Source organism: Aptenodytes patagonicus, chromosome 1, assembly GCF_965638725.1.
Source record: "Aptenodytes patagonicus chromosome 1, bAptPat1.pri.cur, whole genome shotgun sequence".
NCBI classification, from domain to species: domain Eukaryota; kingdom Metazoa; phylum Chordata; class Aves; order Sphenisciformes; family Spheniscidae; genus Aptenodytes; species Aptenodytes patagonicus.
In genome coordinates, this window is record NC_134949.1 from 209,091,057 (window position 1) to 209,118,146 (window position 27,090).

At 40.8% G+C, this 27,090-nt stretch overlaps 1 protein-coding gene across 2 annotated transcripts in view; it reads right to left on the bottom strand.

Annotated features, from left to right (window-relative positions):
• DDX10 (DEAD-box helicase 10) overlaps window positions 1-27,090 on the bottom strand; it is a 209,406-nt gene that overhangs the window by 50,890 nt on the left and 131,426 nt on the right. For both annotated transcript variants that reach the window (XM_076328171.1, XM_076328172.1), the window contains one exon: window positions 9,012-9,068. In XM_076328171.1, the coding sequence (XP_076184286.1) occupies window positions 9,012-9,068 (57 nt within the window). The remainder of the gene's footprint in view (window positions 1-9,011; window positions 9,069-27,090) is intronic.

Consider the following 27,090-nt stretch of genomic DNA (forward strand, 5'->3'; position numbering starts at 1 on the left):
AGAAAACAGAGCTGCTTAATTTAAAACTAACTACTACTCCTTACTGCACGAGGATGTCAGCATCATCAAAACACATCTGAAAGATTACCCTTGCTCATCAGCCAATTAACTCATTCTTAAGCAGCTCATACCTGAGATATGCAGCAAAGTCGAGTCCCTGCGTCTGAAGTCTATAATCTAAGAGTTTCAAACACATAAGGAAAGCTGGGAAGTGGCTCAGAGTAATACCAGAACAAATCAAGATGCAAAATGAACAAGCTTGAACAGTCTGATCCAGCTTACTTGTGAAATGCAACCATCTGCATAATATTTATACAGACAGAACTGAGGCATGTGAATACACATGCTTTTCACAACAGAACAGAAAAAGATCTACCAATCCAAAAAGAATTTCCACTCTCTAAATAAAAGCCTTGTGTGAAAGCTGCTGCAAGCCTCAGATCATTACTTCTGGATTGTTTGGGGTTTCCCACATCTTCAGGATTGAGGGTGGAGGCAGAAAAGAGGGTTAAGATCTCCAAAAGTTCAGTTCCAGGCTGTTTTACTGTACTGTGTTGGTTAAGGCATCAAAGGACTGTGGTGAGGCAAAGACAACAAGAATGCCACACTAATAAACAACAACTTGATTTGCTGCTCAAAACGTATGTGGAACACAGCAAATGAGCTTGGTATAACAGTTTTAAAATTTGTGCTTTAGAGGGAGAGAAATTTCAAATATTGGTTACTAGACACTATTAACTGGTAGCATAGAGCAGATTAACAAATGAAGTATCATTATAATTAACTTCATATAGTGGGTCTGTTTACTAAGATGGAAATGCCTAAAGAATGGTTTATAACAATTTAGAATAGATTTTTTTTCTTTTTCTTTTCTTTTTTTTTTTTACCCTCCTTTTTTTCATACTGGTGGATATGCTGCTCCAGCACTGCCCGTTGCCTCTTATTCCTTGGCCAGACTCAGGCAGGGGCAAAGTGACCATTTGTGTTCTGCTCAGAGTGGGACTGTTGAGGAGGGTGTCAAATCAGTGAAGAAACTGAACAAGGAATTTTGGAAGCCAAGAAGAAAAGATGCTGCCAATTTACATATACATTCCAAACCACACTGTAGTGGTTAGTTACGTTTAAATTGTACACTTGCCACCTTTACAAGACACCATATTCAAAAATGAAATACTTACATATTGATGGACAGTCATCACAAAGCAAAGTCCCAGTGCTCTCTTCTTCCCCTATTTAAGTTTACAGAACATGGGCTAAACAGTTAGCATGAAAACATTCAATCAATGCTGAAATGGAAATGTGAAGCTCAGGTGGGAAGGTCTTTGCCCTTGAATATACGTGTTTGCACTTTGCAATGCACAAAGAGTTCTTGTCTGGTTTCTTGCATTCCTACTGTTTTTCTAGATACATGTATTTAACTAAAATATGTTGCCTGAATTGAAGAAGTGTGTATTCAAACAGAAAAATGTATATAACCTTAGCTACTGGGGTTTAATCATTAGCCTCAGAAAGGCATCTGTGCAAGACTAAGAGAGCTCTCGTATTGCTTTCCCTGTGCTCCACCACACTGCCATATGCAGGGAGAAACCTGATGGTGGAATCCAGGCTCCTAATATCCACGGAGACAGGCAAAGAGGAAAAATGAAGCGGAATAATATATACCTCCCTGGTTCAAAGGAGAAACAGAGCTCAAGCAGCGACTCAAGTAGCCACTTAGTTACTTGCTGATCCCCATTCAAGAGCCTGGGTGGAACGGTGCCAAAGCACTCCTTAATTCTACAACAACCAACAGTTATTCATAACTATACGATCCAAACAAATGATAACAAATGCCCCATAATTCAAGAGGAAGAGAAAAATGCATAGATGTTGGTACATATTTCAATTCGCAATCTTGCAATTTTGATAGCCTAAGCTTTTATTAAAAAAAAATACTGAGGTGTCCCCCCACCACCACCATGCCAAAATATTGTTGATTCTGAAATAAACAAAATGTTTAGTCTTTAATATGTTGAAAGCTCTGAAGCTCAGCAGTGGAAGTCTAAGATGGCTCCAAAGCTCCTGTTCCAATACTATCACACTTACATGGACATTCTAGAAACAAAAAATTCCCTAAAGAATAATGAATTAAACAGTGTAATCTTCCTGGAGTTTAACCTAGCTACTAGAGAAATTTCTTCAGTATTGCCCTAGAAATTTAAGAAAATCATTTGCAATCAAGTAAGACAATAACTTTTGCACTCCCTAACATACCAGAAACCCTGTTCCTCTGCTTACAAATCCATATTACATCTTTCATCAAAAGCTCCCCTAGAACTGCAACCCCCAAAAATAAGAAAAACAACAAAAGTTTAAAGAAAAAAGAAGTTTCCTCTCTTTACCATAAATTTGAAAGCAAACACAATAACAAAGCATAGGGTGTAGGTACGTCAGACACTGTAATGAAGATACATTTGTGTTGATCCACTGTGCATCCACCTCATCCCAGCAGACCTCCAGGGGATAGGAGGGCATGTGCGAGGTCCACAGCCCCCCTAATCTATGCTTCTGCCAGGACTATGAAGAAACCACCTCAGCGACTGGTAAATCATCAGCTTACTGCGTGTAGAGCAGCAGACTGTCATCACATACCACGTATAATTAAAAATAATAGTTGTGAATATTACACTCACACAATTCAATTGCTATGGCTATGGCCAATTAGTTTAAATGGTCGATCTGATAAATATATTTAAAATCCTCAGTGTGCTGGTGGCTGCAATGAAAAGGTTCACGGAAGTGTGCATAATTGGCAAATCAATCCATCAGAATCTTTCCTTGTTACTTGTTCAGGGTTACACCCCAGAAATATTGGTTTAATCGCATACATTCTTAATTGCGGAAAAGGCAGGACTTATTACAGCTTTATTTACTTAAAGCAATTGAAGTGTTATATTAACTGGAATCATCAACATGTTATTTTCAAAAAGCAAAATACAGGTAACATTTCCATACAGGCACGTAATACCCATTTTCAAATATTAACTTAAATATTGTAGAATACGTGGATTTTAAAAATATTTCAGAATACAAGTAGTTCAGAATCAGCGATTTCTTTATTTTCCATTTAACAACTTGAAATTGTGATTCTGTCTTAAGAAACCTGTTTGAAATTACTAAATTAGTAGGTTAAAATGTTGATATTCCAAATTACTCTGCTTATCCACAGAGCTTCTCAAGGAAATTCAAAACAATACAAACACAAACTTGTAATGAATAAATAAATAAAGCTACTTACAGTTTTTGGGTATGCGTGCAGAACACAAGAGCTAGCAGACCGGAGCTACTTCTAAACTAAGGTTAATTAAATTGCTTTAAGTAAGAAGTCTGAATTAATAAAAGGGATCTAATTCACATGGTAATTTCAGTTGTAAGTTCCCCACACAAGAGATACTGGAAGATTTTCTAGCTGAACAGAAGTATCATTGCTTCATTTTTTTGCTGTTTTTTTGTGGTTTGCAGAATCGAGAATAATTATTGATTAATAACTTTTAAGTCCTTTGCAACTATCAAACAGCAGTGACAAGATGTAGCCTGTCCTGAGGCTGTATCAGGACAACATAACACTCTCCTGAGGTCTTCTATGAACAAAATAAACTCCACAATCTCTACATCCTCCAGACCACCAGAAGGATCTAGCCCTGAAACCCTGTTCCAGCTCCAGAAATCACAGAGAGCTAAAGCAATGGCTCCTCAACACCATTCATGAGAGGGTCATGAGAGGTGATCCAGAACCTTCACTATTAACCATCAGCATGCAGGGCATCCCATGAGACCTTCCCAAGAACACTTAGTGATAAACTGATCAAAGGGATTTGGGAACCTGTATTCATAGGAGGCACAGACCAAATTCCTCCTTCACTCCTATAAACCCCTTTCCACACCAAAATTACTATTCACATCCACACTGAATCTAGAGCCTCCAGCCTAAACACCAGGTCGTGGGCCAGATCTCAAGGAAAAGGAAATTCAAGGGAGAAGCAAAGCTGTCAGGTAATAGAAGTCAGTTCCCAGTAACCACAGAACGATACACAGGGGATGCAAAGTTTTCAACATATTTTAAAGATTATATTTCTCCCAGTGGATTATTAGCAATAGCTACCCAAGAGATCTGACTCTGTCCCTTTCTTGTTTGAATTTTGCCACACAGTGCAAAGATTTCTTGAGCTACATTCAGCAAGTGTATCTCAAATCCCATGGAGGGTACTAGAGATTAAAAGAAAATGGTGTTTTAAAGTATTTTTCTGGTTAAAATCTCAACAGATCATGGCACAAGGTGCAGAAAACAGAATGCTATGTTGAGGATTATACCTTGCAGTGACATGATACAGGCAGATATCGATGCCTGAATCTGTCATATCTTTAAGTATGTGCCTCCTGCTCACCCAGATGTATTTTGCAGACGTGTTCACATAAATCCCTTCATAACAGAGTAGAAGGATTCCTAACTTCATTGTGACTCCAGGAAAATCTTGTTATATATGTAAGTATATCAAGTATATATTGTGTAAAATATGTAAAATCTCATACACAAGTACTAATTCCTCTGGGAATAGCAAAATACGTTGGGCAGAGAGCAGGCGAGAAAGAGAGGACATGAGAAAAGTTAAAGCATACTTATTATCCTGCTGTTGCTGTTGATCTTTTAATGCTCTACAATTACTCAGCAAGAATTCATTCCTTTGAAAAAGTACCCGTGACAACCAAGTGCTTGGATCTCTCTCAGAAGAGGCCAGTTTTCCGGCCTGAAAACAATCCCCATCCTCAACTTTATTCCAATGATTTGTCCTCTTCATTCTTTTCTAAAAGAGAAAAACCCTCTCACTAAGGAGTATGTGTTCAAGCTGGATTTCCCTAGGTTTTCAGCAGGCTACATTTTTCTTATGGACCTTGGGTAAACAGCCTCTGGTCTGCTAGTCGCCCTTTTTCAGATTTTTCTGGTTTGCTTTGGACAGCAGCATGGTGTAACTGCTATAGTATTGCAAATGGCTGAATTGATGCACCAAACTGGCATGACTGAGCAAGTTTTACCTCCTGGCACCACTTACAGATGCTGTCCAAACTATTTCTAGAAGATACTGATGTCTTCTTTTAGTGGCTAGTTATCATTTCTTGCATGATGTTGGGAGTCGATAGCTGAGGATCACAAAGCACGTCAGTGCTGGGGCAAGAAACAGCGCCTTCTCCTGACTCCTGCTCTGCTCCCACACCTTTACCCTGTTCGACTGCTCCTGGAAAATGCCTTTCCTACAAAAACAATTTTCTTTAAAGAAACCAAAACTTTCCTCACTTCATAATTCTTAACACATCAATACTGCTCTAAGGAATCAGGATAGCAAAACACTAAACTCACTAACGGAGAAATACAGTCCTGTTTAGCTTCACTGCAGATCATGGACCTTTAAATGCTGGTTGAAACCTAAAATAAAAGTCCTTTATGTATGCTATGTCTCTCAAAAGACATCACGACTGCCTAATTTTCTCTAGACCATCTTCAAGCAAACAGTATCAAAATTTGTTTGAGAGCTTGAGGACTGCAATTTTATCAGTACCGAATGAGAACAAAGTGTTTGCTTTTTTCATCTTAAAACACTGCTTTTGTAAATATCTCATCAAATTCTCCTAAACTGTGAGACAATTAAATATCTGATGATAAAAAAATCCCCCAAACCCTCAGTTTCCTGCTTTTCTTCAATATGAATATGAGAAGGCTTCTTTTATCTGTTTTCACAGCCTCTTCCACTCAAATTTAATTAATGGTCATAAATTCCAAGAAACACTTTCTCCAAAGCATCCTTTAAGAGCCCTCACTTCTTACCCAGTTTATTTATTGCATGGGGATTTATACAAGGTGGAGTCAATAACACTGCAGCTACCTACTCATCTAATCCCCTGCTCAAGCACATTCAGCAGAGCATGCCAGAATTTGGTTGTTCAATTCCACTTTCAGGGAGCTTGCCCTGTCCCAGCGCAGCGAAGGCTGAGCAAAACCTTCTCTGCAATTGCTCCTGTGGCACCAGAAAAAAAAAGCAGGAGGCCCATCTCTCCTGCGATCTTTCCTTTTTGTTGGCATACAGACAAAAAAACTGCATTCATACAAGGCATTAAAACTTTGAAATGAAGGGGGGAGAGGGGAACCACTTAAACCTCCTCCCGAAAACAATATGGGGGTATAAAACTGAAGGAAAGCTGTTATTAAAAAGGGTAGGCCATGAGTTACAAAATTATAGGTAGGGTAAATGAAAAATGTCAAGTAGTCAAGATTCCTGGCACAGGAAAGGTGTGAACATGTACAGGACTGAGAAATCCTAAAACTAAAAATCCAAGAATCTAAGATTAAATTAAGACTAAAATCAAATCCCACAAGTGTATGGTTTAAAGGGTGAAAATAAATAAACTGTAAACCATAAAGTTTTAGTTCCAAATAAATTCCCTTTTCATTTTGAAAAAAAACAGCATACATTAAGAATAACATGCCAGGCCCTGCCCAGTCAGCAACAGGGCACAACCAACAATAGGACAACAAGAATTATAGTAAAGCAGAGATGCAAAAGTCATAATTGATGAATTATTATTTAATGTTTAGAATGGGAAAGTAAATTGCTGTTTTGGTCATGTCAGACCTGGTGTGCTGCATACTAGTGAAAGATAACAAGTCATACTCTGTAACCCAATGAGTTTATAATGTGAGAGAGACAGTTAATAAAACAAACAGGGGGAATAAAGCAGGTAGACGTGGAAAAACAAATTATGACCACAGCTGCTTTGAAGTGACTGGCTGCTCATAATTGTTGATCTAGCCCTCTTCTCCAGCTGCTAAACTGCATTAATATAGTTAAAAATACCTTTTCTGCTTTTTTGGTTCTCCTTATTGCTTTCTCTTTTAAGAAAACTCTTAATTGCCAAAGGAGTTGTGTATGGCAGAGTAAGTGGGTCACAAGCCACATTCTGAAAGCACTAGTGAAAATGCAAACGTTTTTGAACTCCTGATTTAGGCAGCATGTATTTTCTAAACTAGTTTCTGTTTCAATAGTTTCTGTGTTTTACTGTTTCTTTTTTTTTTTCCCCTGGGTGTCTCCTAGGAGCTGCTTGAGTCATTCCCCACACGGACTCTGGAGAGCTTCAGCTACTGTGGCTTCATCTCAAAGATTCTGTGAAGCAGGGCGTGTTCTTCATTAATTCCTCAGACACCCAGCAGACAGAAACTGCCACCTTTATCTACTGTTTACTGCTCCCTTCCACTTCCAGGCATGAACGGCCCACCCATCTCCAAGCTGGCAGCCTTTCCCAGCGGAAGCATTTTCCCTTCAAATGAGCCCCAGTGAAAATGACAGGACTCGGCTGCACACAGTTCTGGCAAAAATAGCCTTCAAACAAGAGAAAAAGCCCAACAGTTTTCATCGAGGAGCTATGTCAGCTCCTGAGGCTTGCACCTTCTTGCGGAGAGTGAGCTAAGCGCTTCAGGAATAAAACTAAGTCAAAGTAATAGCAGATTTGCACAGTTGGTACTCTCACAGAAAGCATATGCCAATCTCACACTAGACCAGGACTAGTAAATCAGCTCTCCAAGTGCAAGTGTTGCACAGAAGAGAGGCAGAGGTGCATCAGATTGTGACTATCTTACGCAGTTTTGGGGGTGAGGCTCCACATTTAACCCATACTGTACCCATGGACACCTCCCACACACACAGATCATTCCTCAATAGAGATCGACTTCATTCATTTTCTAACAGGACAGAGATTCATTTGCTTCGCAAATAGAACAGGAGAAGTACATCAGCAAGCAGATCCTTTTGAAAGGAATGGGTTTATTTCTCCAGCTGCTGAATAACAGGACATTGGGGGTTTTTTTTATTCCTTAAAAAGAGCCAAAATTAACAAGCAGCATTTATGAATGCGATACAGCCTGATTTGATCAATGTTTTCTCCCTATATTAAGATGTTTGTTAATCATTCATTCCATAATTTTCCTAAAATGCTTGCTCAATACATTAAAAAGTATGCATCTCTGTACATTCAATTACACGCAGAAAATTTCTATTGCTTGATTGGGGAGTCACGATGCCAACAGCTCTCATAGCTTGCCATCTCTGAAGACAGAATCATGCTTAATACTTAGTATAACTAGGCTTTTCATCTTAAACTGTAATTACTTTCCACTTCACAACTACAGAATGAAGCATCTTCCTATACTTAAGCCTCCCAGCGCACGGCCAGCTTGCAAAAATCGGACATAGAACGTTATCGATTTTCTCAAGGGAGAAAATATTTGCTAACTGCCAAGAACAAACCTTAACTATTCATGTATAGCATAAGGAGATGCAGTGTGAGAAATGACACACATTACTCTGTCCATATTCTGGAAAAAATCATTGCAGCTGAATGAAATCTCAGTTTATCACAAACCAAGCAATATGAAAAACTAGAACAGCCTCTAGGAAACTAGGAACTTACATATAAAGAAAAGGATAGCAAAGGTTTTATTTGTGGGTCTAACAAGGGGAAGGAATAAACTTCAATGTAAATACTTGCTGTTTAAAGAAAAGGTTCAGCAGAAACAGGTTTAAATGAGATTTGACCAAGAAAAAATATCTTACTGCCTGCAAGTTATAAACATGACCAAGTATTCAGAAAAAAAAAAAAACGGCATCGGCACTGCAGCTGAAATTGCAACTCACTTGATATACAGAATAAAGAAGCTGCAATTCCAAAAGGCTTCCATACATTTTATATATTTATACACACACACACATATACATACACACACATATATTCATGCTTTCTCAGTATCCTTCCACAGCAAGTCATAACTACATCAGAGCAAGGGAGTAAGAAAAGGCAAGCAAACAGAAAATGCTTGCAAAGAGTCATTAATCACAACATTGCTTATTAAAGAAAGGAATGAAATAATTAAAAAAAAAAAATTTCAAACCCACAATTAGTAGCTTAATCAAAACAACAAAAATCCTTACCTGTGCGTTCTTATTCCTGGCTTCTCTCCTTGCTGCTTTTTCTTTCAGCCTTTTCTCCTAAAACAAACAAGATGCACAGTTTTAAAGCAAACTCCTGTTTTGTTTTTTTCTTGTAATATTTTAAGATTAAAGTTGAGCCACCTACATATTTTTAATGCACACATGCTATACTGGTGGTATTCACCCTACATGTTACTGACGAAAAGTGATAAATAAAAAGATCTGATTGAGATATTATTCATTCTTCTTGCTCTTAAAGGAAATAAAACTACAAGAATGATTCAAACTCACATTTTATCTTCACTGAGACTTGTTACTCTTAAAGGAATGATGCAGCTAAGTATTTTGACAAAGTTAGTATTTGTCTCTAAAACAGGATAGTTAAAATGGCACCAAGAGCTTCAACTTTTCTTATTTCTCAGTGGCTTAATACAAAATCCAATCCATTTAACAAACTAAAATGATAATTTGCCTAACTTCAGAATTGCTAAAGCAACTGGGCAGTGAAAGCTAAAACATGTTCTCCCTGGCTTTCGTATCTCCATTATTAACAAACACTCTACAATAGCATTTGCTTAATAATTGCATCGATTCAGAAACCATAACATTAAGTTCCCTCCACCAAAGGGATTCGGCTATGGGAAAATGAGCAAAACGCAATGATAAAATTCATTCAAAGCTGCCTGACAGATTTCTAAGCATACAAAAGTGGCCAAGATATTTAATACAATTGACATTTATTGCTGGTTTTTTTCTGTTTGTTCTTATTGGGATTGGTTTATTTTTAAACCAACTGAAGGATTATGTTTAATTTAGACCCTGTCAGGTCCTTGCAATTGAACATCCTTTGATATCTATTTCATGAAGTAAGGACAGAAATTCAGGTGAGGGCACATGTCCCTTAGAAAAGCACACCGTTCCCTCTTTTTCTTTTGTCTTAGTGATGCTGATGACATTGGTGTTCAAATTTTTTATGCTAGCATAAAAATGTTTATGGAATACAACTCTCAAGATTCTTTGAGCAATATAAGGCCATTCCTAGCATCAGCACATTTAGAACCACATCCACATAAAAGGAGGCATGACTTTAACATCAGTCCAGGGGCAACACCACAGCACAGGAAGGCTGAAGACCAGTCACATTTCAGCTTACTCGTGGGAGTAATGAGAAAGCTACAGCTCCAGCAGTCCTGGAGCTGTATCATCATGATGATGCTACCAAAGCATATTAGTAGGTACCACACAAAGTTGCTTGGAAAAGCAGTGTGTTTGAGTGCAGACTTGGGAAAAGGAGAACACAGCTGCCAAGATTTAAAAAATTGGTGTCTAAATTCAGTTTCTTTTGAGCCATTTGTCTGATATGTGCCATCTTCTATTCTCCCAGTTGCCTGAACTACAGAAGTGTTAGCTTACTTTCAAACTCTCTTTCTGAGTAAGTCAACCTCTTCTCTCCAAATCAAAACTAAACAGATAGAGTTCATCCCCTGCCCAAAAGACAGGGACAAAACTGCATGAGGTTTGTGTGTCTCTGCTTTATACAGTTCTCCAATGCTGTGTGCAAAGCTGTCTGGTACAAACACCTCAATGCACTCAGAGCTACATGCCAGGGCATTCAACGCATGCTATGAAACAAAACAAAAACCCCACCACTGTATACAGATACAACACAGCTGTCTTATTATTTCAGGTTTGTTAAAGTAAGAAAAAGCAATAAAAAACAAGAATTACATTTAAGGCCACAAGGGCATCATACAGGGCAAAAGAAGCCACCAGGACCAAGTACTGTCTGGTACGGACACAGGCAGTCTGCTCTCCAAACTAGACCTAAGCATCATGACCTCATGGTCATAACATGTCCATCCATGTTATGATTCCTTCTCTTCCAAGTCAAATTTGTATTAATTTCTGATTATTTTTACTTATGCTTTTCTAATTATTTTACTTAAGTTTTTCCACTTTCACCCACTCTGTTTTTAAAAGGTTTAGTTGTGCATTCTTTGCTCTTTGGGGCCACCATTGGGGCTCTCATTTCTGTGCTAAAACTGTGATCCTTATCAAACTTTACCACTGAAAAAGTGAAAGAGACGAGAGCTAGAAAGTAACACAACAGATATTACAAAGCAGGATAAAGCAGCTTTTAAATCGGATAGGCCAGAAAATTTTAGATAGCAAAATTCTATAGTATATGAAAAGACAGTGTCTTAACTACAGCCACAGGCTTAAGTCAATATAGCAGCAAAGTTCCTGCTCAAGGGATTTACAACAGAGCACTGAAAAGGCAGCTATGAAAGCAGGAGATTGACATAATGCCATAGAAGATGAGTACGCCAGACAGCATAATATACTTAAGTCTCTAAAGAACGGTAAAGACACAAAAAGATTCTAAAGTTAATAGGTGCAGAGACTGAAATCAGGAGTACAAAAGAAAAATAAGACAAAGCAGCAATCAACAGGAGATGCCATCAAGACTTTTTTTTTCTTCTTTTTTGAGGGAGAGAGAGGGGATTTGGTTCCTTGTCAATGAAAAACAAAAGCAGATTTTGCATAGGGTGCATCTACGTTGGCACTGAGTTGGAGTTAGGAGTGCATTTCAGAAGCCAATGTCCTAATCAGTCTTGCTTCCGCTGTGTTTCACACTACAAGGCAGTCTTCAGGAGCACAGCTAATACACTCCAACCAACACTGGGCATTCACAGGGTCACAGGATCACTCCGACTGTGAGGAACATCAGGGGGTCTCTGGTCCAACCTCCTGCTCACAGCAGGATCAGCTCTGAGGTCAGGCCAGGCTGCGCAGGGCCTCATCCAGCTGGGTCAAAATCCCAAGGTTGGAGACTGCACAACATCTCTGGGCAACCTGTGCCGCCACCTGCCTGTCCTCACACAGAAGTAGTTTTCCTTACATCCATGCTGAACCTCCTTTTAACTTATGGCCATTGTCTCTTGCCCTCTTGCTCTGCACTGCTGTGAAGAGCCCGGCTCCATCTCTGTCTCCTCCATGACCTCTTTGTAAGCACTGGGGGCTGCTGTCAGGTCACCCCGAGGCTGTCTCTGCTCCAGGCTGAACAAGCCCAGCTCCCCCAGCCTCTCCTCACAGGACCACCATCTCAGGGACCTCAGCTGAACTCAGTCTAGTTTGTCAACACCCTCCTGTACTGGTAGTGTGTAGGATGTCATGAATACTGAGTAGAGGAATGACTTCCCTCAAAGTGATTCAGTTCAAAGCATCAGATAAGAGCGTAAGATAAGAGTGTAACCCACCACCACCACACAGCATGCAATCTGGTTCTTGGCACCATCTCACTCTGCAATCTTGCTCTTCCTGGGCTATTTCGCTTGCTATGCAGGAATAGCCATCAGGCTTTAACTTAGGCTTCAATTCCGGAAAACAATCCTATTAAGGCACTGCTTAAATTTATACGCAGCTTCAAGCACACGTGTAAGTACATACAGTGTGCTGAGCAAATGCTTAAGTACTTTTCCCCAGTCAGGACCTTATTTCCTATTACCTAGAGGACAACGGTGTATTCTACTGTGCCAAGGTAATAACCCCACATAATAAAGACACCCTTTTATATGACTGCATAAAACCCAGAAATTAACTATCTACTCAGATGAGTATTTTAACTACAATGTCATTCATTCTCACACTGCTACTGCTAGGAAGAAATATGGGCCCATGCAGAACGCACATGGACAACGTACTGTAAGACAGCTGTAAAAAGTAATCAAATAAGGCAAAGTTGAACCAGTCAAACAGTTGGATATTGATTTATTTCATGTGAATAGATTCTGTTCATCTATGGATAAGCCTGCAACTATCTGTAACTACTAAGCTGTCCAACATTATTTTTCATATATGGGAAAAAATAACAGAAAAGTCTGGATTTTCTTGGAATACCTAAAGTGTAACACAATAAGAATGCCAGATTTTATGACTTTTCTATCAAGCTATAAATCATTACTTGTAAAAACAGCACATAATTTAGAGATGAAAAATCCAATTTACTAGGGCAGGAAAACAAAAGATATTTCAAGGTATGAATACTTAATTATATATATATGTTACTGGCTGACACTCTGTTATAGCATAACTTCATAACAGCACCATGAGGCTGTCAGAAAAAGCTCTAAAACATCACAATCTGATTAAATACTCTTTTATCTACAATGATGAAGTCAAACATCCATATTTTCTTTTGCATTTATACCGAATAGCTCTCCTTTGCACCCATATAGCATCTTCTTCACAGCTGAAAGATCTAGTCATGTCCTTTCCAGGCTATCAACACTGAGGAAGTTTAACCAAAAATCAATGCAATAATTTGTTGTAGCTTAACTTCTAAGAAAGTGCTTCCAGCCCTTTTAGTCCAAAACCAAGCAATCTCACCTTAAAGGCAGTACCCAGAACATTCATTTATCATCTTAGGTCAGCAATATGGTGTATGCAGGTTTTGAACAGTGGCTAAATGCAGATTATCTAGATATCATTTAAGGAGTAGTTTGGATAGATCAAGAACCACAGGTTCATGAACCTATAAAACAGGAGAGGTGATGGGATCAATGTGCCTGACTAGCACAACACAGGCTGTAGGACTGAATCAATCTACTGCAGTGGTCATATCCTGGTTTAGAAGAACGTTCTATCTAGATTTTAAAACATTTCACTGAAGGACAGTACACCATAGTCTTTCAAAACTAGCTGCTGTTACTAGCTACTGCTGTTACTAGTCTGAGCCTACTTACCTTTGATTTTTAGACCCTGTCTAAACTGTCTAACTGGTCTTTCAACCAGTTTGAAGGAAACCCCGTTATCAAAGTTTAGGTCCTTATGTAGATACATGCTGATCATGTGTCCTCTTTAACTTTTCTGTTTGCAAGGCAAAGAAAATCAACTCCAGATGTCTCTCAGCAGTTAGGTCTACTTTCCTAAATATTTCAGGAACAGACATATCTGAGATCTCTCCATCTCCCCAACCCTACCTGTCACTTCTGTTTGTATATTCAATAATTCTATCAGCCCTTTTGATCCCGTCAGAAAAATCCCACTGCAATAGTTCATGTTGACCTGATCAACCACCACATCACGCAAATCTTTTTCAAGGTCTATATCACTAAGGGAAGAGCTCTCAGTCCTAAAATCCTGTTCTAAATGTCTTCTTCCTAGAAATTTCTATTTCTGCCTATCTTAAAACACAGCTTGCTTTGTTTGAGCCCAACTTAGCAAGAAAGCTTTCTTCCATATCACTAAAAAAGTCTTGAAATAATATACTTCCCATGGAACAAATCCCATGGGCCCACTAGAAACATCTACTTAATCAGAAGCCACTGGTTTGGGATGTTCCAGTTACTGAGGTTTTGGTCCATTTAATTTGTGCCATGTTTATTTCTTAATCAAAACACTTCAGTAAAAAGCCTTGCAAAAATTTCAGTGTCTTCCACAGATGTATTTACAAACCAGATTCTGCTCCGATAAAAATCACATATACACACACAGTTCACTACATGCCTACTTTCCACAAAACCACACTGGTTAGCATTATATTCCTTTCATTTAATTCTTCATTAAGACAGTCTTGTGCCAGTCATTCTATTACTCTTGTGTAGACTAACAGCAGGATGAGTTACCAGCTTATTTTCCTCAAAAGCATTTGCATGGTAGTTCTCAAACTCCTCCAGAACTCTCCTGCTGTTTCAAGACCCTTTTAAAACCAACATTAATAGTATTACACAGCTCAGAGACCTTCTTGATCAGCTTTTTAAAATTTCCTGCAAATTATCTTTTTTTCCTCCCCAACTACACATCTAGTTAACAAGGATGGTTAATAACCTCAGTAATCACAGGGATGAAAGTTTTTAGTCATCATCACGTAATAAATCATAAATAAAGCCTAAATCATTTGGCTTTCAAATAAACAAAGAAGAGTTATGGTTACTGAACCCTTCCACCTTTCCTGCACTAGAACCAACAACAGAACCAGCTCTGCCTAACAAGGAGCCAAAGCCATGGATAAACCTGCTTCTAACATATGGAAAGCTACTCGCTGTTCTTAACTCTGAAGTTAAGACGTCTGCCACTGCCTTCTTTTCACACTCTTATTTCCTCTTTCTTTCACTGTTGGGTTTTAAAACAAAAAATCATACCCCTTTTACTTCCCCTCAAGACTCCGACACACTTATTAAAAAGAAATATTCTAACATTTACATTCCATGTTCTCAAGTTGAGGCAAAAAAAAATGCATAGTAGCACGGCAGCTCTCTCTAGTTGGTGACGTTAGGAATATGGGAAAAATGCATATATAAACAGTTTAAAAGCCAAGTTTTTATTTATAAAAAAAGAAAATCCAGCAATTTTGAAAGCTGGAAGTTCTTCCCTGCCCGCCCCACCCCCGGCCACTTCGGGAAATCCCCTCTCTTCCTTTGACTCTCTTCTTTCTACAGCTGATTAAGAATTCATTTTACTTTGTCCAACTGCAATATTTTAGAAATACAGGTTTATTGCCATGTATTAACAGCTTTGTTTCATACAGTAATTTTTTTTTCAGCTTTTTAATTTGTAAAAAATTTGTACAATAAAAGCCTCCTTTCTTTCTCTTAAAGAATTTGTACATAGGTAATAACTGCTCAGGTTTACATTACATAAATTCCTTTCATTGGTGATATACTGCAGTTTTACCAGCCTAAAATTTCACTGACCTCTTCTATTTGCTTACCTAAAGGCAAGAAATAGCTTCACTCAATACAACTAATGCATCTTATAGCACATTTAGCCCTGAGAGCATTAGAAAAGCCTATGGCAAACCTATTTCCTGTAAAAATTTCATGTTCACCTGAGTCATCTGAAGTCTTTTTATTTAAACGTTCAAGAACTCCCGCAGGTTTTGATTAAAGATTTTAATGCTGAGTTTTTAATAATTGATCCTTTACATACTGATGCCGTAATTTGGAGCTACCAACCTATTCTGTTTAACAGCTGAGGTAATGGTCTACCACACAACAGTTCTTAGAGTTGGCCGAGGTTTGAAACAAATCACTCTGCTGCCTGGAAAAATCTGGCTGTCATTTGCAGATACATCTTAGTTGACACCAGTACCTGATATAATTTCTCAGTATTTTACTATCTCGTTATTTTAGTGGGACGTAGTTAGGGACAGTCAGCTGTGCTGCAGAAAATACACACACAGTTGTTCAAAAATTCATAGCATCTCTTATATACTGGCATCGTCATATTCAAGAGCTGGTTTCCACGCAAATTTTAAAGCACAAGTGTGCTCTGAAAAGTGACTTAATAAATGGCAGTGTGGTATCCCACATTTGTCTTCTCTCAGATTTCACACCAAGTTTGTGCTGCTTACATGCAAAATATGGGTTTTTTATTATTATTTTTAACTGCTCAGCTTGCAAGCAACTTGGTATCTGAAAATCCAGCTCTAATAAATACGGCACCAACTTCCATGCCCTCTTCCATGGTGGTTTTGCTCTGCACAGGCTGATGGAAATCAAACTAGAATTCGTGAGAAATATTTATTAATTACTTAAAAATAAACAGAACGGGGGAGGACTGAATACACGTTGAGTAAGAAAATTCTGTTTCAGCAGTCACTTTTTGGCCATTGCTACGTTTTATATTGCTATGTAGTTTAATATTTATCTTGTTATAGAGATTAGCAAATCATCTATATGCAAACAATGCTCCAACCACCAAAACAAACCAACATTCCCAACTGAAAGATAAAATTGAATCAACATATTAGTATTTCTTTGAATATTATTTTTAACAAAAAAAAAATCTGGAAATTAAGTACAAAATTGACGACTATTAAATAAATCTTAATACCATCAGGGAAAAAAGCAAAAGCTTTTTGATTTTTTTGTGTTTGCTTTGGGTTTTTTTAATCTCTTAACAATTGGTTTTAGAAAGCTATTATATAATCTCTTCAAGCAACAAACTACATAAACATAATGATGTAAACCTCATCTGTAGAGCTGATGTTAGAGCTGATGTTTACTTTATAGGCAGGGAAACTGAAACACATAGGTCTAGTACGACCTATTTAAGACAACATAGGAAAAGCGTAGCATCATAAGCACGTGAAAGACAGCGCAGTGACAATCTTAAACATTAAACAAGCACTGGAAAAGGTCTTAGAGGCAGTTGGGAAAAAAAGCATCCTCATTTAAAAGAAGAAAACACAAACTAGCAGAAACTGACCCTTAAAAGGACATTGGTAGAATGAAACCAACACAGGAAACCAGCTGACAAAAATGAAAATTATTCCTTTCTCATTTAACATCTGAACACGCTGAACATGTTTTAAGGATAGAATTTTTTTTTTGAAGTTGGTAAGTAGGCCATCTGGTTTAAACATATGTATGTTTAACGTATATATATTGTTGCAAAAGCTATTTGGGATGTTCATCAACCAAGGAGGAAAGGGACACAAGTTAGGACGCATGTATACTTACAGTTTGTTTCTGACAAATAGCCTTCCAATAAGAAAGAGATGTTAAATCATAGTAATTAGAATACAGAGGCAGTCCAGTAACCATCTTTTTTGTGTGCAAATGGCATCTGAGCCAGATTCTGAACCAACAGAAATCAAAGGGATTCTTTCAAATGAATTCACAGACCCTTCCATCCCACCCTGTATATACATACACAAACACACAGAGAGAGGTAAAGGTAACCCTAATTCAACTTAAACTACACTTTCAACAGAATTACATCAGGAATTAAGTTAGTTAACGGTGTTTAAAAGTAACATTTAAAGCTGTAAACTAAAATCTTAATGACAAGGTCAGTGGGAGTTGCACTGAAAAACACGCTAGTATTTTCTAGAGAAAAGTAGAGGAAAAAGGCTGATGAAGATGCACTTCACCTGATGCTGTGGCTGCTTTGGATTTTGAAGGGATGATACCATTTAAGAGTAGGAATTCATAATCTAGACAGGTCACAGATTCTTGAGCTGTCTTAATGCAGCCGCTCTTAAGGAAATGCCCAGCTCTCATACACCAGATCTGAGAGAAGGCAGAAAACCCCCGCAGCTATCTGCGCCTGCTCATGCAGATGCAGGCCCCCAGCAGTGCCCAAGTCCTCAGCAAGTGAAGGGTGCCGCTCCCATCAGAAGCTGGTAGGTTGCCTCAAAGACCCATGAAAGGTAGAGGTCAGCATTTTGGGCAGTTGTGCCATTACATCCTCCTGCAGGACAAGCAGCCTGGCACTGGAAGTTCTTCCCCTTACAGCACTAAGGCTGCAAGTTAACCTGAGGTGAAGTTAAATTAAGCCTGCACTACTTCAGCCTCCACCCACCTTCCAGCTGCGTTTTCCTGGCATTCACCCGATTAGGGTGTACACAAACAACCTATTCGCAGTTATTTCATTTTCTTATTTTTCACATCAACAAGATGAGGCCAAGAACTCTGATTTTGCTGGAAAACTCTTAGAAAACATTCAAGGGCACTTCAAGCTTTAAGTGTAGCCCATCCAGCTGTTCAAGTGAAAGAAAAGCGAAAAATGAGCAAGCTCTTGCCTCCACCAGCAGCACAGCGAGGCCAGATGGATGCTGCTGCTGCTGAGACTAAAAGGGATGTCTGTCAACTCACTTGTCAGTGTCCATTCCCCTTATCTTAATAGCTCTGCACTTGGAACATAGCAGCAGCATTGCCTGCACGCAATAGCTATGAAAGGGCTCAGATAGGCTTTCTATCAAAGTAATACTCTCTTGATTTATTTTACACCTGTCTATCTCAACTTTTCTTCTTTGCCGTTCAGCTAAATGGTCCTCCCAGCAGCAACCTTCTTCCCTTTATATTTCGTTCCTGTGCTGGCACACTCTTTATGTGAGAGAATTTTATCGTCATCACCCAGCACCACGTTAAACCAACTGTACAATCACACTGAAATCTGACAGATTTCACCTCCAAGTGAAGGACTATTCAAGTGCTTTACTTAATAAAGAGAATAATACTGCACTGAGATTTTTTTTCCCTTCAGATTATTTCCTTGGAAATATGATGCAATCTCTGTTCAGAATGAATGTATTGATTGATTTCAAACTACAAATACTATTTTTCATGGGTGCATTTATCTTGCAGCATACTGAATGGTTTGCGCTGTATAGCATCTATTTTTCTTTTTATTAATTGCATATAATTTTTTTTAATCATGAGTAAAGATTTGGTAAAATAAAGAAAATCCCGGGGGGGTCTTTTCTGTTTCTTGAACTGTTATACACAGTATTCAATGATCTATGACAATATGCTACAAGTACTTTTAGTATTATTTTATAAAACTATAAACCAAACACGTTTAAATCATAAATACTCTGTCATCAACAGAAATCATCTGCAAAAGCAGGACCGGGAGCGAGACAGAGCCTAGAGCTCCAGTTGGAGGGGGGCTGCAAAAGGGCTGCCAAAGGAAGGGGCAAGGTGCAGGGCATTCTCTCCCGAGAGCTTTCCCATCTGGGCCGTGGCTCAGCCAAGGCATGGGGTTGCTCAGCCAAGGCATGGGGCGAGTCTTGTGGCAGGGGCCGGAGGCAGGAGAGAGACAAAGGCTACAGCATTACAGTAGGAAGTAAACCCCAAGGAATGCAGTGTGGCACGAGATACACAAAGGAAAAATAATCCACTATAAATATCATCTGACATCTTAACTGATTTGGTCACACCGTTGTTCTCCTACTAGTTAAAATTACCAGCATTACTGCTTTTAAAAATAAACTCAGTTTGATCGTAACCTTTGGCCAACTGCAGGTTGTAAAGGAAATTAATTCTTCCTTCATAAGTGAACCTACATCTCTTTTTCAAGTTCCTACATCAGGTGCATCTTTCATTGGATCAATTCAATTCGTACAGATTTTAAGTCATCGTGAGGTGACCATAGTTCTCCAAGTACTCTCTCCAAGCGTGCTAGATATCCTATATAGCTGTGTAGTACCTTTTCTTCCTCTAAATGGCCCCAGAAATCTTCATGCTTTTTAGGCATCAGCTCTAAACTCAGTACTGAGGCTGTTATATCATCCCTAGTATTATAACTCAATTTTTCTTCCTCAGAGAAAGCATCCTTTCCAGATTCTAAAGAACTGTATGTGAATTAATATAAAATTAATAAAGTTACAGTCTCTCTCCTACTCTCCCCCCTATATACTGATGCAAAAATTATTAGGAAATACTCCTTTTGAACTCCATGTTTAAATCTACCTGGATGGTCTCTCTAGGGGTACCTTGAATGTAATAATGTGGTTTGTAAGGATATCCTGTTAACAGTGAGATGAAGAGAAGAAGGAGAAAAAGTAATAAACTGAATACCAAATACACTAACCCTAACAAGCGGTAAGGCAGACAGTAACAGAAACCTGAACTCCTAAGTCACTGATAGATGAACACTAAAGGAACCACACAGGCACAACCTTGAGAAGGTTCACACAGAACTTCGTAACTGATAAGAACAAGAGAAACAAGGTTATCTGTGTTTATCAGTCTCATGGGAAAGAGCAAACTTATTACAGAATATTTGAAAGGCACTGTGAGACTGTGTGGAAAAACCAGCACCTGGAAGGACCCAAGGTCAAGGCCAGTGACTGTGTAAGGGCCCTATGGCATGGGTATGGATATTGGACATACTTAGGGCCCACACTATTATTTAAGGGATCGGTGAATGTGAGTGTGCTTGTGAATCAAGGGAGCGAGGGTGTTGGTAGTTCTGGTAGTTCTGCTAGAAACGTCAACCTTGATCAGCCAGCAAGAAGGAATAAGCTTGTGCTGCCTGTGCTGTTCATATGTTTATGTGAGTGCTGCCTGCGTTTATCTTTTCTGCATCCCATCTCTGTGGCCACCCATGTGTGTATTGCGTGTGCGCATCTGGGCAATACATGTGCAGCCTTGCTAGGGCTGGGTCTGTAACCTGGAACAGCAGCAGCCTCCATCCAACAGACCTGCAGAAGAAACCTCCTGGATTGAAATCCAAGGGATTTGGCTTCCCTTACCAGTCTGCAATCTTCCATTTTCAAGAATGAATTTTGATCACAAAGTTATTGAATAAATTTACTGGGGTAAGTATACTCTTCCTGAAACTGCAAGTTTTTTATTTTATAAAAGTCTTTATAGAAAGTCTGGTATGAAGAATTTTCTCTTTTAGCCTTGGAAAGAGTTAATTAAGTAATAATATTTGGGAGAGCAAATATACAAAGGGTGAAATATCACAGTGAATCCTCCTCATTAAAACTATCCACTCTCCCATTAACAAATGTGTTTAGGGAACAGGAGACAAACCAGAGGTACTCTGTTTCAATGCAGTTTCTAAAATATTTTCTACTGAATTAAGAACAGTATGAGCAAAACTAAGAAACGACGTAACTTTGGAGTTCAGGTGGTACAAATCAGCACCATTTCATTAGCACAAGGGCCACAAAATATCTCCAGTTTCCTCCCAGCAACAGCAGTATCTTCTGAAAGATCCCCCTGTGACCTGAAGTCTAACTGCTCTCATACCTCTACAACCATAGTTGTTTAAATTCTTCCAGGCAGATACTCCCTGCACCTTGCAGTATCAGGCCCCTGAAGAGGGAGATAGATTGGTGGAGCTGCACCCTACCGTCCCTGAGGCAGAGGCAGCAGAAGGAGGCTCCACGAGAAGCAGAGGATCCCCTGCCTTCTTGCCACCAGGTAGAAATAGGGGACCTAAGCGACGGGGGGGGGATGGAAACGGGTCACTGCTCGGCGTGCCAGGCAAACCCCCGCCCGGCCTCCCACACCTTCCCGGTTGCCTTTACACAACAGATATGGGGCCCTGGAACTTGAGGGCGAGGCAAGCGAGGATGTAGACGAAGGTCCATCCGGGGGGTCGCCTAGGGTGAGGCAGTCAGCCCCATGCATTACGACTGCCGCTGCTAAGAAAAAAAGGAGGGTAATTGTCGTAGGCGATTCCCTTCTGAGGGGAACAGAGGGCCCGATATGCCGACCGGACCCATCCCACAGGGAAGTCTGCTGCCTCCCTGAGGCCCGGGTCAGAGACATCACTAGGAAGCTCCCTGGTTTGGTACGGCCTTCTGATTACTACCCGCTGCTGGTTATACAGGCTGGCAGTGATGAGGTTGCAGAGAGAAGTCCTGCAGTGATCAAAAGGGATTTCAGGGCACTGGGGCGACTGGTTCAAGGATCGGGAGCACAGGTAGTGTTTTCCTCTATCCCTACAGTGGCAGGGAAGGATACCGAAAGGAGCAGGAAAACACACCTGATCAACGCGTGGCTCAGGGGCTGGTGCCATCGGAGGAATTTTGGCTTTTTTGATCATGGGGAGGTTTACATGGCACCGGGCCTGCTGGTGACAGACGGAGTCCAGCTGTCTCACAGGGGAAAAAGGATCATGGCTCATGAATTGGCAGGGCTCATTGAGAGGGCTTTAAACTAGGTTCGAAGGGGGAAGGGGATAAAACCAGGCTCGCTAGAGATGAGCCGAGGGGTGGCGTGCCGATGCCGGGGGCGAAATCAATAGCCCAGCTCAAGTGCATCTACACCAATGCACGCAGCATGGGCGGCAAGCAGGAGGAGCTGGAAGCCATTGTGCAGCGGGAGAGATATGACTTAGTCGCCATCACAGAAACATGGTGGGGTGACTCTCATGACTGGAGTGCTGCAATGGATGGCTACAGACTCTTCAGAAGGGACAGGCGAGGAAGGAGAGGCGGTGGGGTGGCCCTGTATGTTAGGGAGTGTTTTGATTGTATAGAGCTCAACGATTGTGATGATGATACGGTTGAGTGTTTATGCGTAAGGATGAGGGGGAAGGCCAACGAGGCAGATATCCTGCTGGGAGTCTGTTATAGGCCACCCAACCAGGATGAAGAGGCAGATGAAGCGTTCTATAAGCGGCTGGCAGAAGTCTCTCAATCGCTAGCCCTTGTTCTCGTGGGGGACTTCAACTTCCCGGACATCTGCTGGAAATACAACACGGCAGAGAGGAAGCAGTCTAGGAGGTTCCTGGAGTGTGTGGAAGACAACTTCCTGACGCAGCTGGTAACTGAGCCTACCAGGGGAGGTGCCTCGCTCGACCTGCTGCTTACAAACAGAGAAGGACTGGTGGGAGATGTGGTGGTCGGAGGCCGTCTTGGGCTTAGCGACCATGAAATGATAGAATTCTCGCTTCTTGGTGAAGTAAGGAGGGGGGGCAGCAAAACCACAACCATGGACTTCCGGAGGGCGGACTTTGGCCTGTTCAGGACGTTGGTTGAGAGAGTCCCTTGGGAGACGGTCCTGAAGGGCAAAGGGGTCCAGGAAGGCTGGACGATCTTCAAGAAGGAAGTCTTAAAGGCACAGGAGCAGGCTGTCCCTGTACGCCGTAAGAAGAATGGGCGGGGAAGACAACCAGCCTGGCTGAACAGGGAGCTCTTGCTGGGACTCAGGAAAAAAAGGAGAGTTTACCGCTTGTGGAAGAAGGGGCAGGCGACTCAAGAAGAGTACAGGGATCTCGTTAGGTCGTGCAGAGAAGAAACGAGAAAGGCAAAAGCCCAGCTAGAACGCAATCTGGCCGCTGTCGTTAAAGACAACAAAAAAAGCTTTTACAAATATATTAATGACAAGAAGAGAGCCAAGGAGAATCTCCATCCCTTATTGGATGCGGGGGGGAACATTGTCACTGAGGATGAAAAGGCTGAGGTACTCAATGCCGCCTTTGCCTCAGTCTTTAACAGGCAGAGCAGTTATCCTCAGGGTACTCGGCCCCCCGAGCTGGAAGACAGGGACGGCGAGCAGGATGAACCCCCCGTAATCCAAGAGGAAGCAGTCAATGACCTGCTATGCCACCTGGACGCTCACAAGTCTATGGGGCCGGATGGGATCCACCCGAGAGTGCTGAGGGAGCTGGCGGAGGTGCTCGCCAAGCCGCTCTCCATCATTTATCAGCAGTCCTGGTTAACGGGGGAGGTCCCGGACGACTGGAGGCTTGCCAATGTGACGCCCATCCACAAGAAGGGCCGGAAGGAGGATCGGGGAACTACAGGCCTGTCAGCCTGACCTCGGTGCTGGGGAAGATTATGGAGCGGTTCATCTTGAGGGCGCTCACAAGGCATGAGCGGGACAACCAGGGGATCCGGCCTAGCCAGCACGGGTTCATGAGAGGCAGGTCCTGCTTGACCAACCTGATCTCCTTCTATGACCAGGTGACCCGCCCAGTGGATGAGGGAAAGGCTGTGGATGTGGTCTACCTCGACTTCAGCAAGGCCTTTGACACTGTCTCCCACAGCATTCTCCTAGAGAAGCTGGTGGCTCACGGCTTAGACAGGTGGACTCTTTGCTGGGTCAAAAACTGGCTGGACGGCCGGGCCCAGAGAGTTGTGGTGAATGGAGTTCAATCCAGTTGGCGGCCGGTCACGAGCGGTGTTCCCCAGGGCTCAGTACTGGGGCCGGTCTTGTTTAATATCTTTATCGATGATCTGGATGAGGGGATTGAGTGCACCCTCAGTAAGTTTGCAGACGACCCCAAGTTGGGCGGGAGTGTTGATCTGCTCGAGGGTAGGAAGGCTCTGCAGAGGGACCTGGACAGGCTGGATCGATGGGCCCAGGCCAACTGTATGAGGTTCAACAAGGCCAAGTGCCGGGTCCTACACTTTGGCCACAACAACCCCATGCAGCGCTACAGGCTTGGGGAAGAGTGGCTGGAAAGCTGCCCAGCAGAGAAGGACCTGGGGATGCTGGTTGACAGCCGGCTGAACATGAGCCGGCAGTGTGCCCAGGCGGCCAAGAAGGCCAATGGCATCCTGGCCTGTATCAGAAATAGTGTGGCCAGCAGGAGTAGGGAAGTGATCGTGCCCCTGTACTCGGCACTGGTGAGGCCGCACCTCGAATACTGTGTTCAGTTTTGGGCCCCTCACTACAAGAAGGACGTTGAGGTGCTGGAGCGTGTCCAGAGAAGGGCAACGAGGCTGGTGAGGGGTCTGGAGAACGAGTCTTATGAGGAGCGGCTGAGGGAACTGGGACTGTTCAGCCTGGAGAAAAGGAGGCTGAGGGGAGACCTCATCGCTCTCTACAACTACCTGAAAGGAGGTTGTAGCGAGGTGGGAGTTGGTCTTTTCTCCGAAGTAACAAGTGATAGGACGAGAGGAAATGGCCTCAAGTTGCGGCAGGGGAGGTTTAGATTGGATGTAAGGAAAAATTTCTTTACTGAAAGAGTGGTGAAACATTGGAACAGGCTGCCCAGGGAAGTGGTGGAGTCCCCATCCCTGGAGGTATTTAAAAGACATGTAGATGAGGCGCTTAGGGACATGGTTTAGTGGGCATGGTGGTGTTGGGTTGACGGTTGGACTCGATGATCTTAGAGGTCTTTTCCAACCTCAATGATTCTATGATTCTATGATTCTAAGACAGCCTCAGTTTGTTTGCTACTAATACCACCCAAACTAAATAAAATTTTAAAAAGTTACTTCTAGCCATCTTCTCACGTTGATCATCCCACGCTCACCGCATATCTTACTTGCTGGAAAGTGAGTTAAGAAATAAGGCTCCTATTCATTTTTCCTTCAGCACCAATGGGCATTTTTCTGAGCTTGGGTTAGTATACAGAAAGGGAGGTTATTAAGAAGCGAGATGAATCCCTCTCTGCTACAATTTTCCTCCTAACAGCAGCGCGTTTTCAGTTGAAAACTTGAAAAATGGAGTGCGAAAACAAGTTCTGAATACGCTATTCACTTTTCCCTTTATTGTTGTTTATAACATTTTACACATTTCAAAAGAGCTCAAATCTGTACCTCTCACTGAGCTGTCATTAAATACCCATTAATGCAGAATTCTTTTCACATCATCTTGATCAGTGTTACTGCCCTTTCCCTTGCACTCAACTGCTAAAATTTACTTTGCTTCCAAAACTTCAGTAAGCATTAATTACATCACAATTATACCTTTTTTTTATCTGATTTTCAATTTTTCCCCATTTGCAGAGGAAGGAGAGGATAACAAAATGTGAGACTCATGAAGGAAACCTAATTATAGTGTAGATACTTTGCAAGCTTCCACAAGCCTTAAGGCACTGCAACACACATCTCACCTAATCCAAGCATCTCATGAATGCACCAAAACATATTTCTGATCATCCTGAAAACTGTGCTCATTTAAATGACATTCACAAATGGATTTAAAAAATCAATGGCCTGTGGTTACTTTCTGAATAGTTCTGCTCTTCATCAGAAATGGTTTCGCAAGGACAGTTCATATTAAGCTGACAGGCCATATTAACCTAAAAAAAGCTATTTTGCACAAGTTTTGATTTTAAGAAGTCCTTTTTTTTTTTTTCCCCAAAGATCTTTTCTTTTCAAGATTATACTGAAGAAACCCTAAGAGGGGGATTCTCAATGGAAGATGACCTATAAAATTACAAGCTTTGAAAAAACAGTTTTTTCTACCCATGTGCAAGATATAAAAAAACTGGATGAAACAACATATGCTTTCATAGCTTTCCGTAAATTATTTTGTTTTTCTAAGTCACCATTTTAAAGCCAATGTTTATACAAAAGCAAAACACATTTGTCTCTAGTGGTCTTCTAATCTACCTATATAATAACTTTAATAGAGTTAGCATGTTTCAAAAAATTGATTTAAAGAAAAAATAAAACCTGCCAAAATTACAAACCACGAAACTACACCAAGCATTAGCTGCAGTAGGAAGAAAAGGAATTAAGAGGAGAAAATATGAATTAAGATACAGACATTTGAAACTTGCTGAAAGTGAAGGAACAGAAGAAAGTTAAATTGATGAAAAAGTTAAGCAAAGATCTTGAACAAATCTGAAGCAAAAGTAGAAAGGAAAAATTTAACCACAGCTTTTTCAAAAAGCTAGGAAGGAGAAAGAGACAGTTGTAGGAGAATTCAGTAACCAAAGTGGAAAAATCAAGAAACAGACAGTTGTCATATCTGGCTGTTCGAAAAGATGTCAAATGGACAAAGAAAAGATCTACAGCAGTCTGCTTGCGGGAAGGAAATTAAAAGAAAGATGGGAATGAAATAATTAGTGTTATTGCAGAAAGGAAAGGTCAGACGACAGAGTTCGTGCTATGCCATGATGTATTTTGGCTGACAGTGAGGTATTGAGG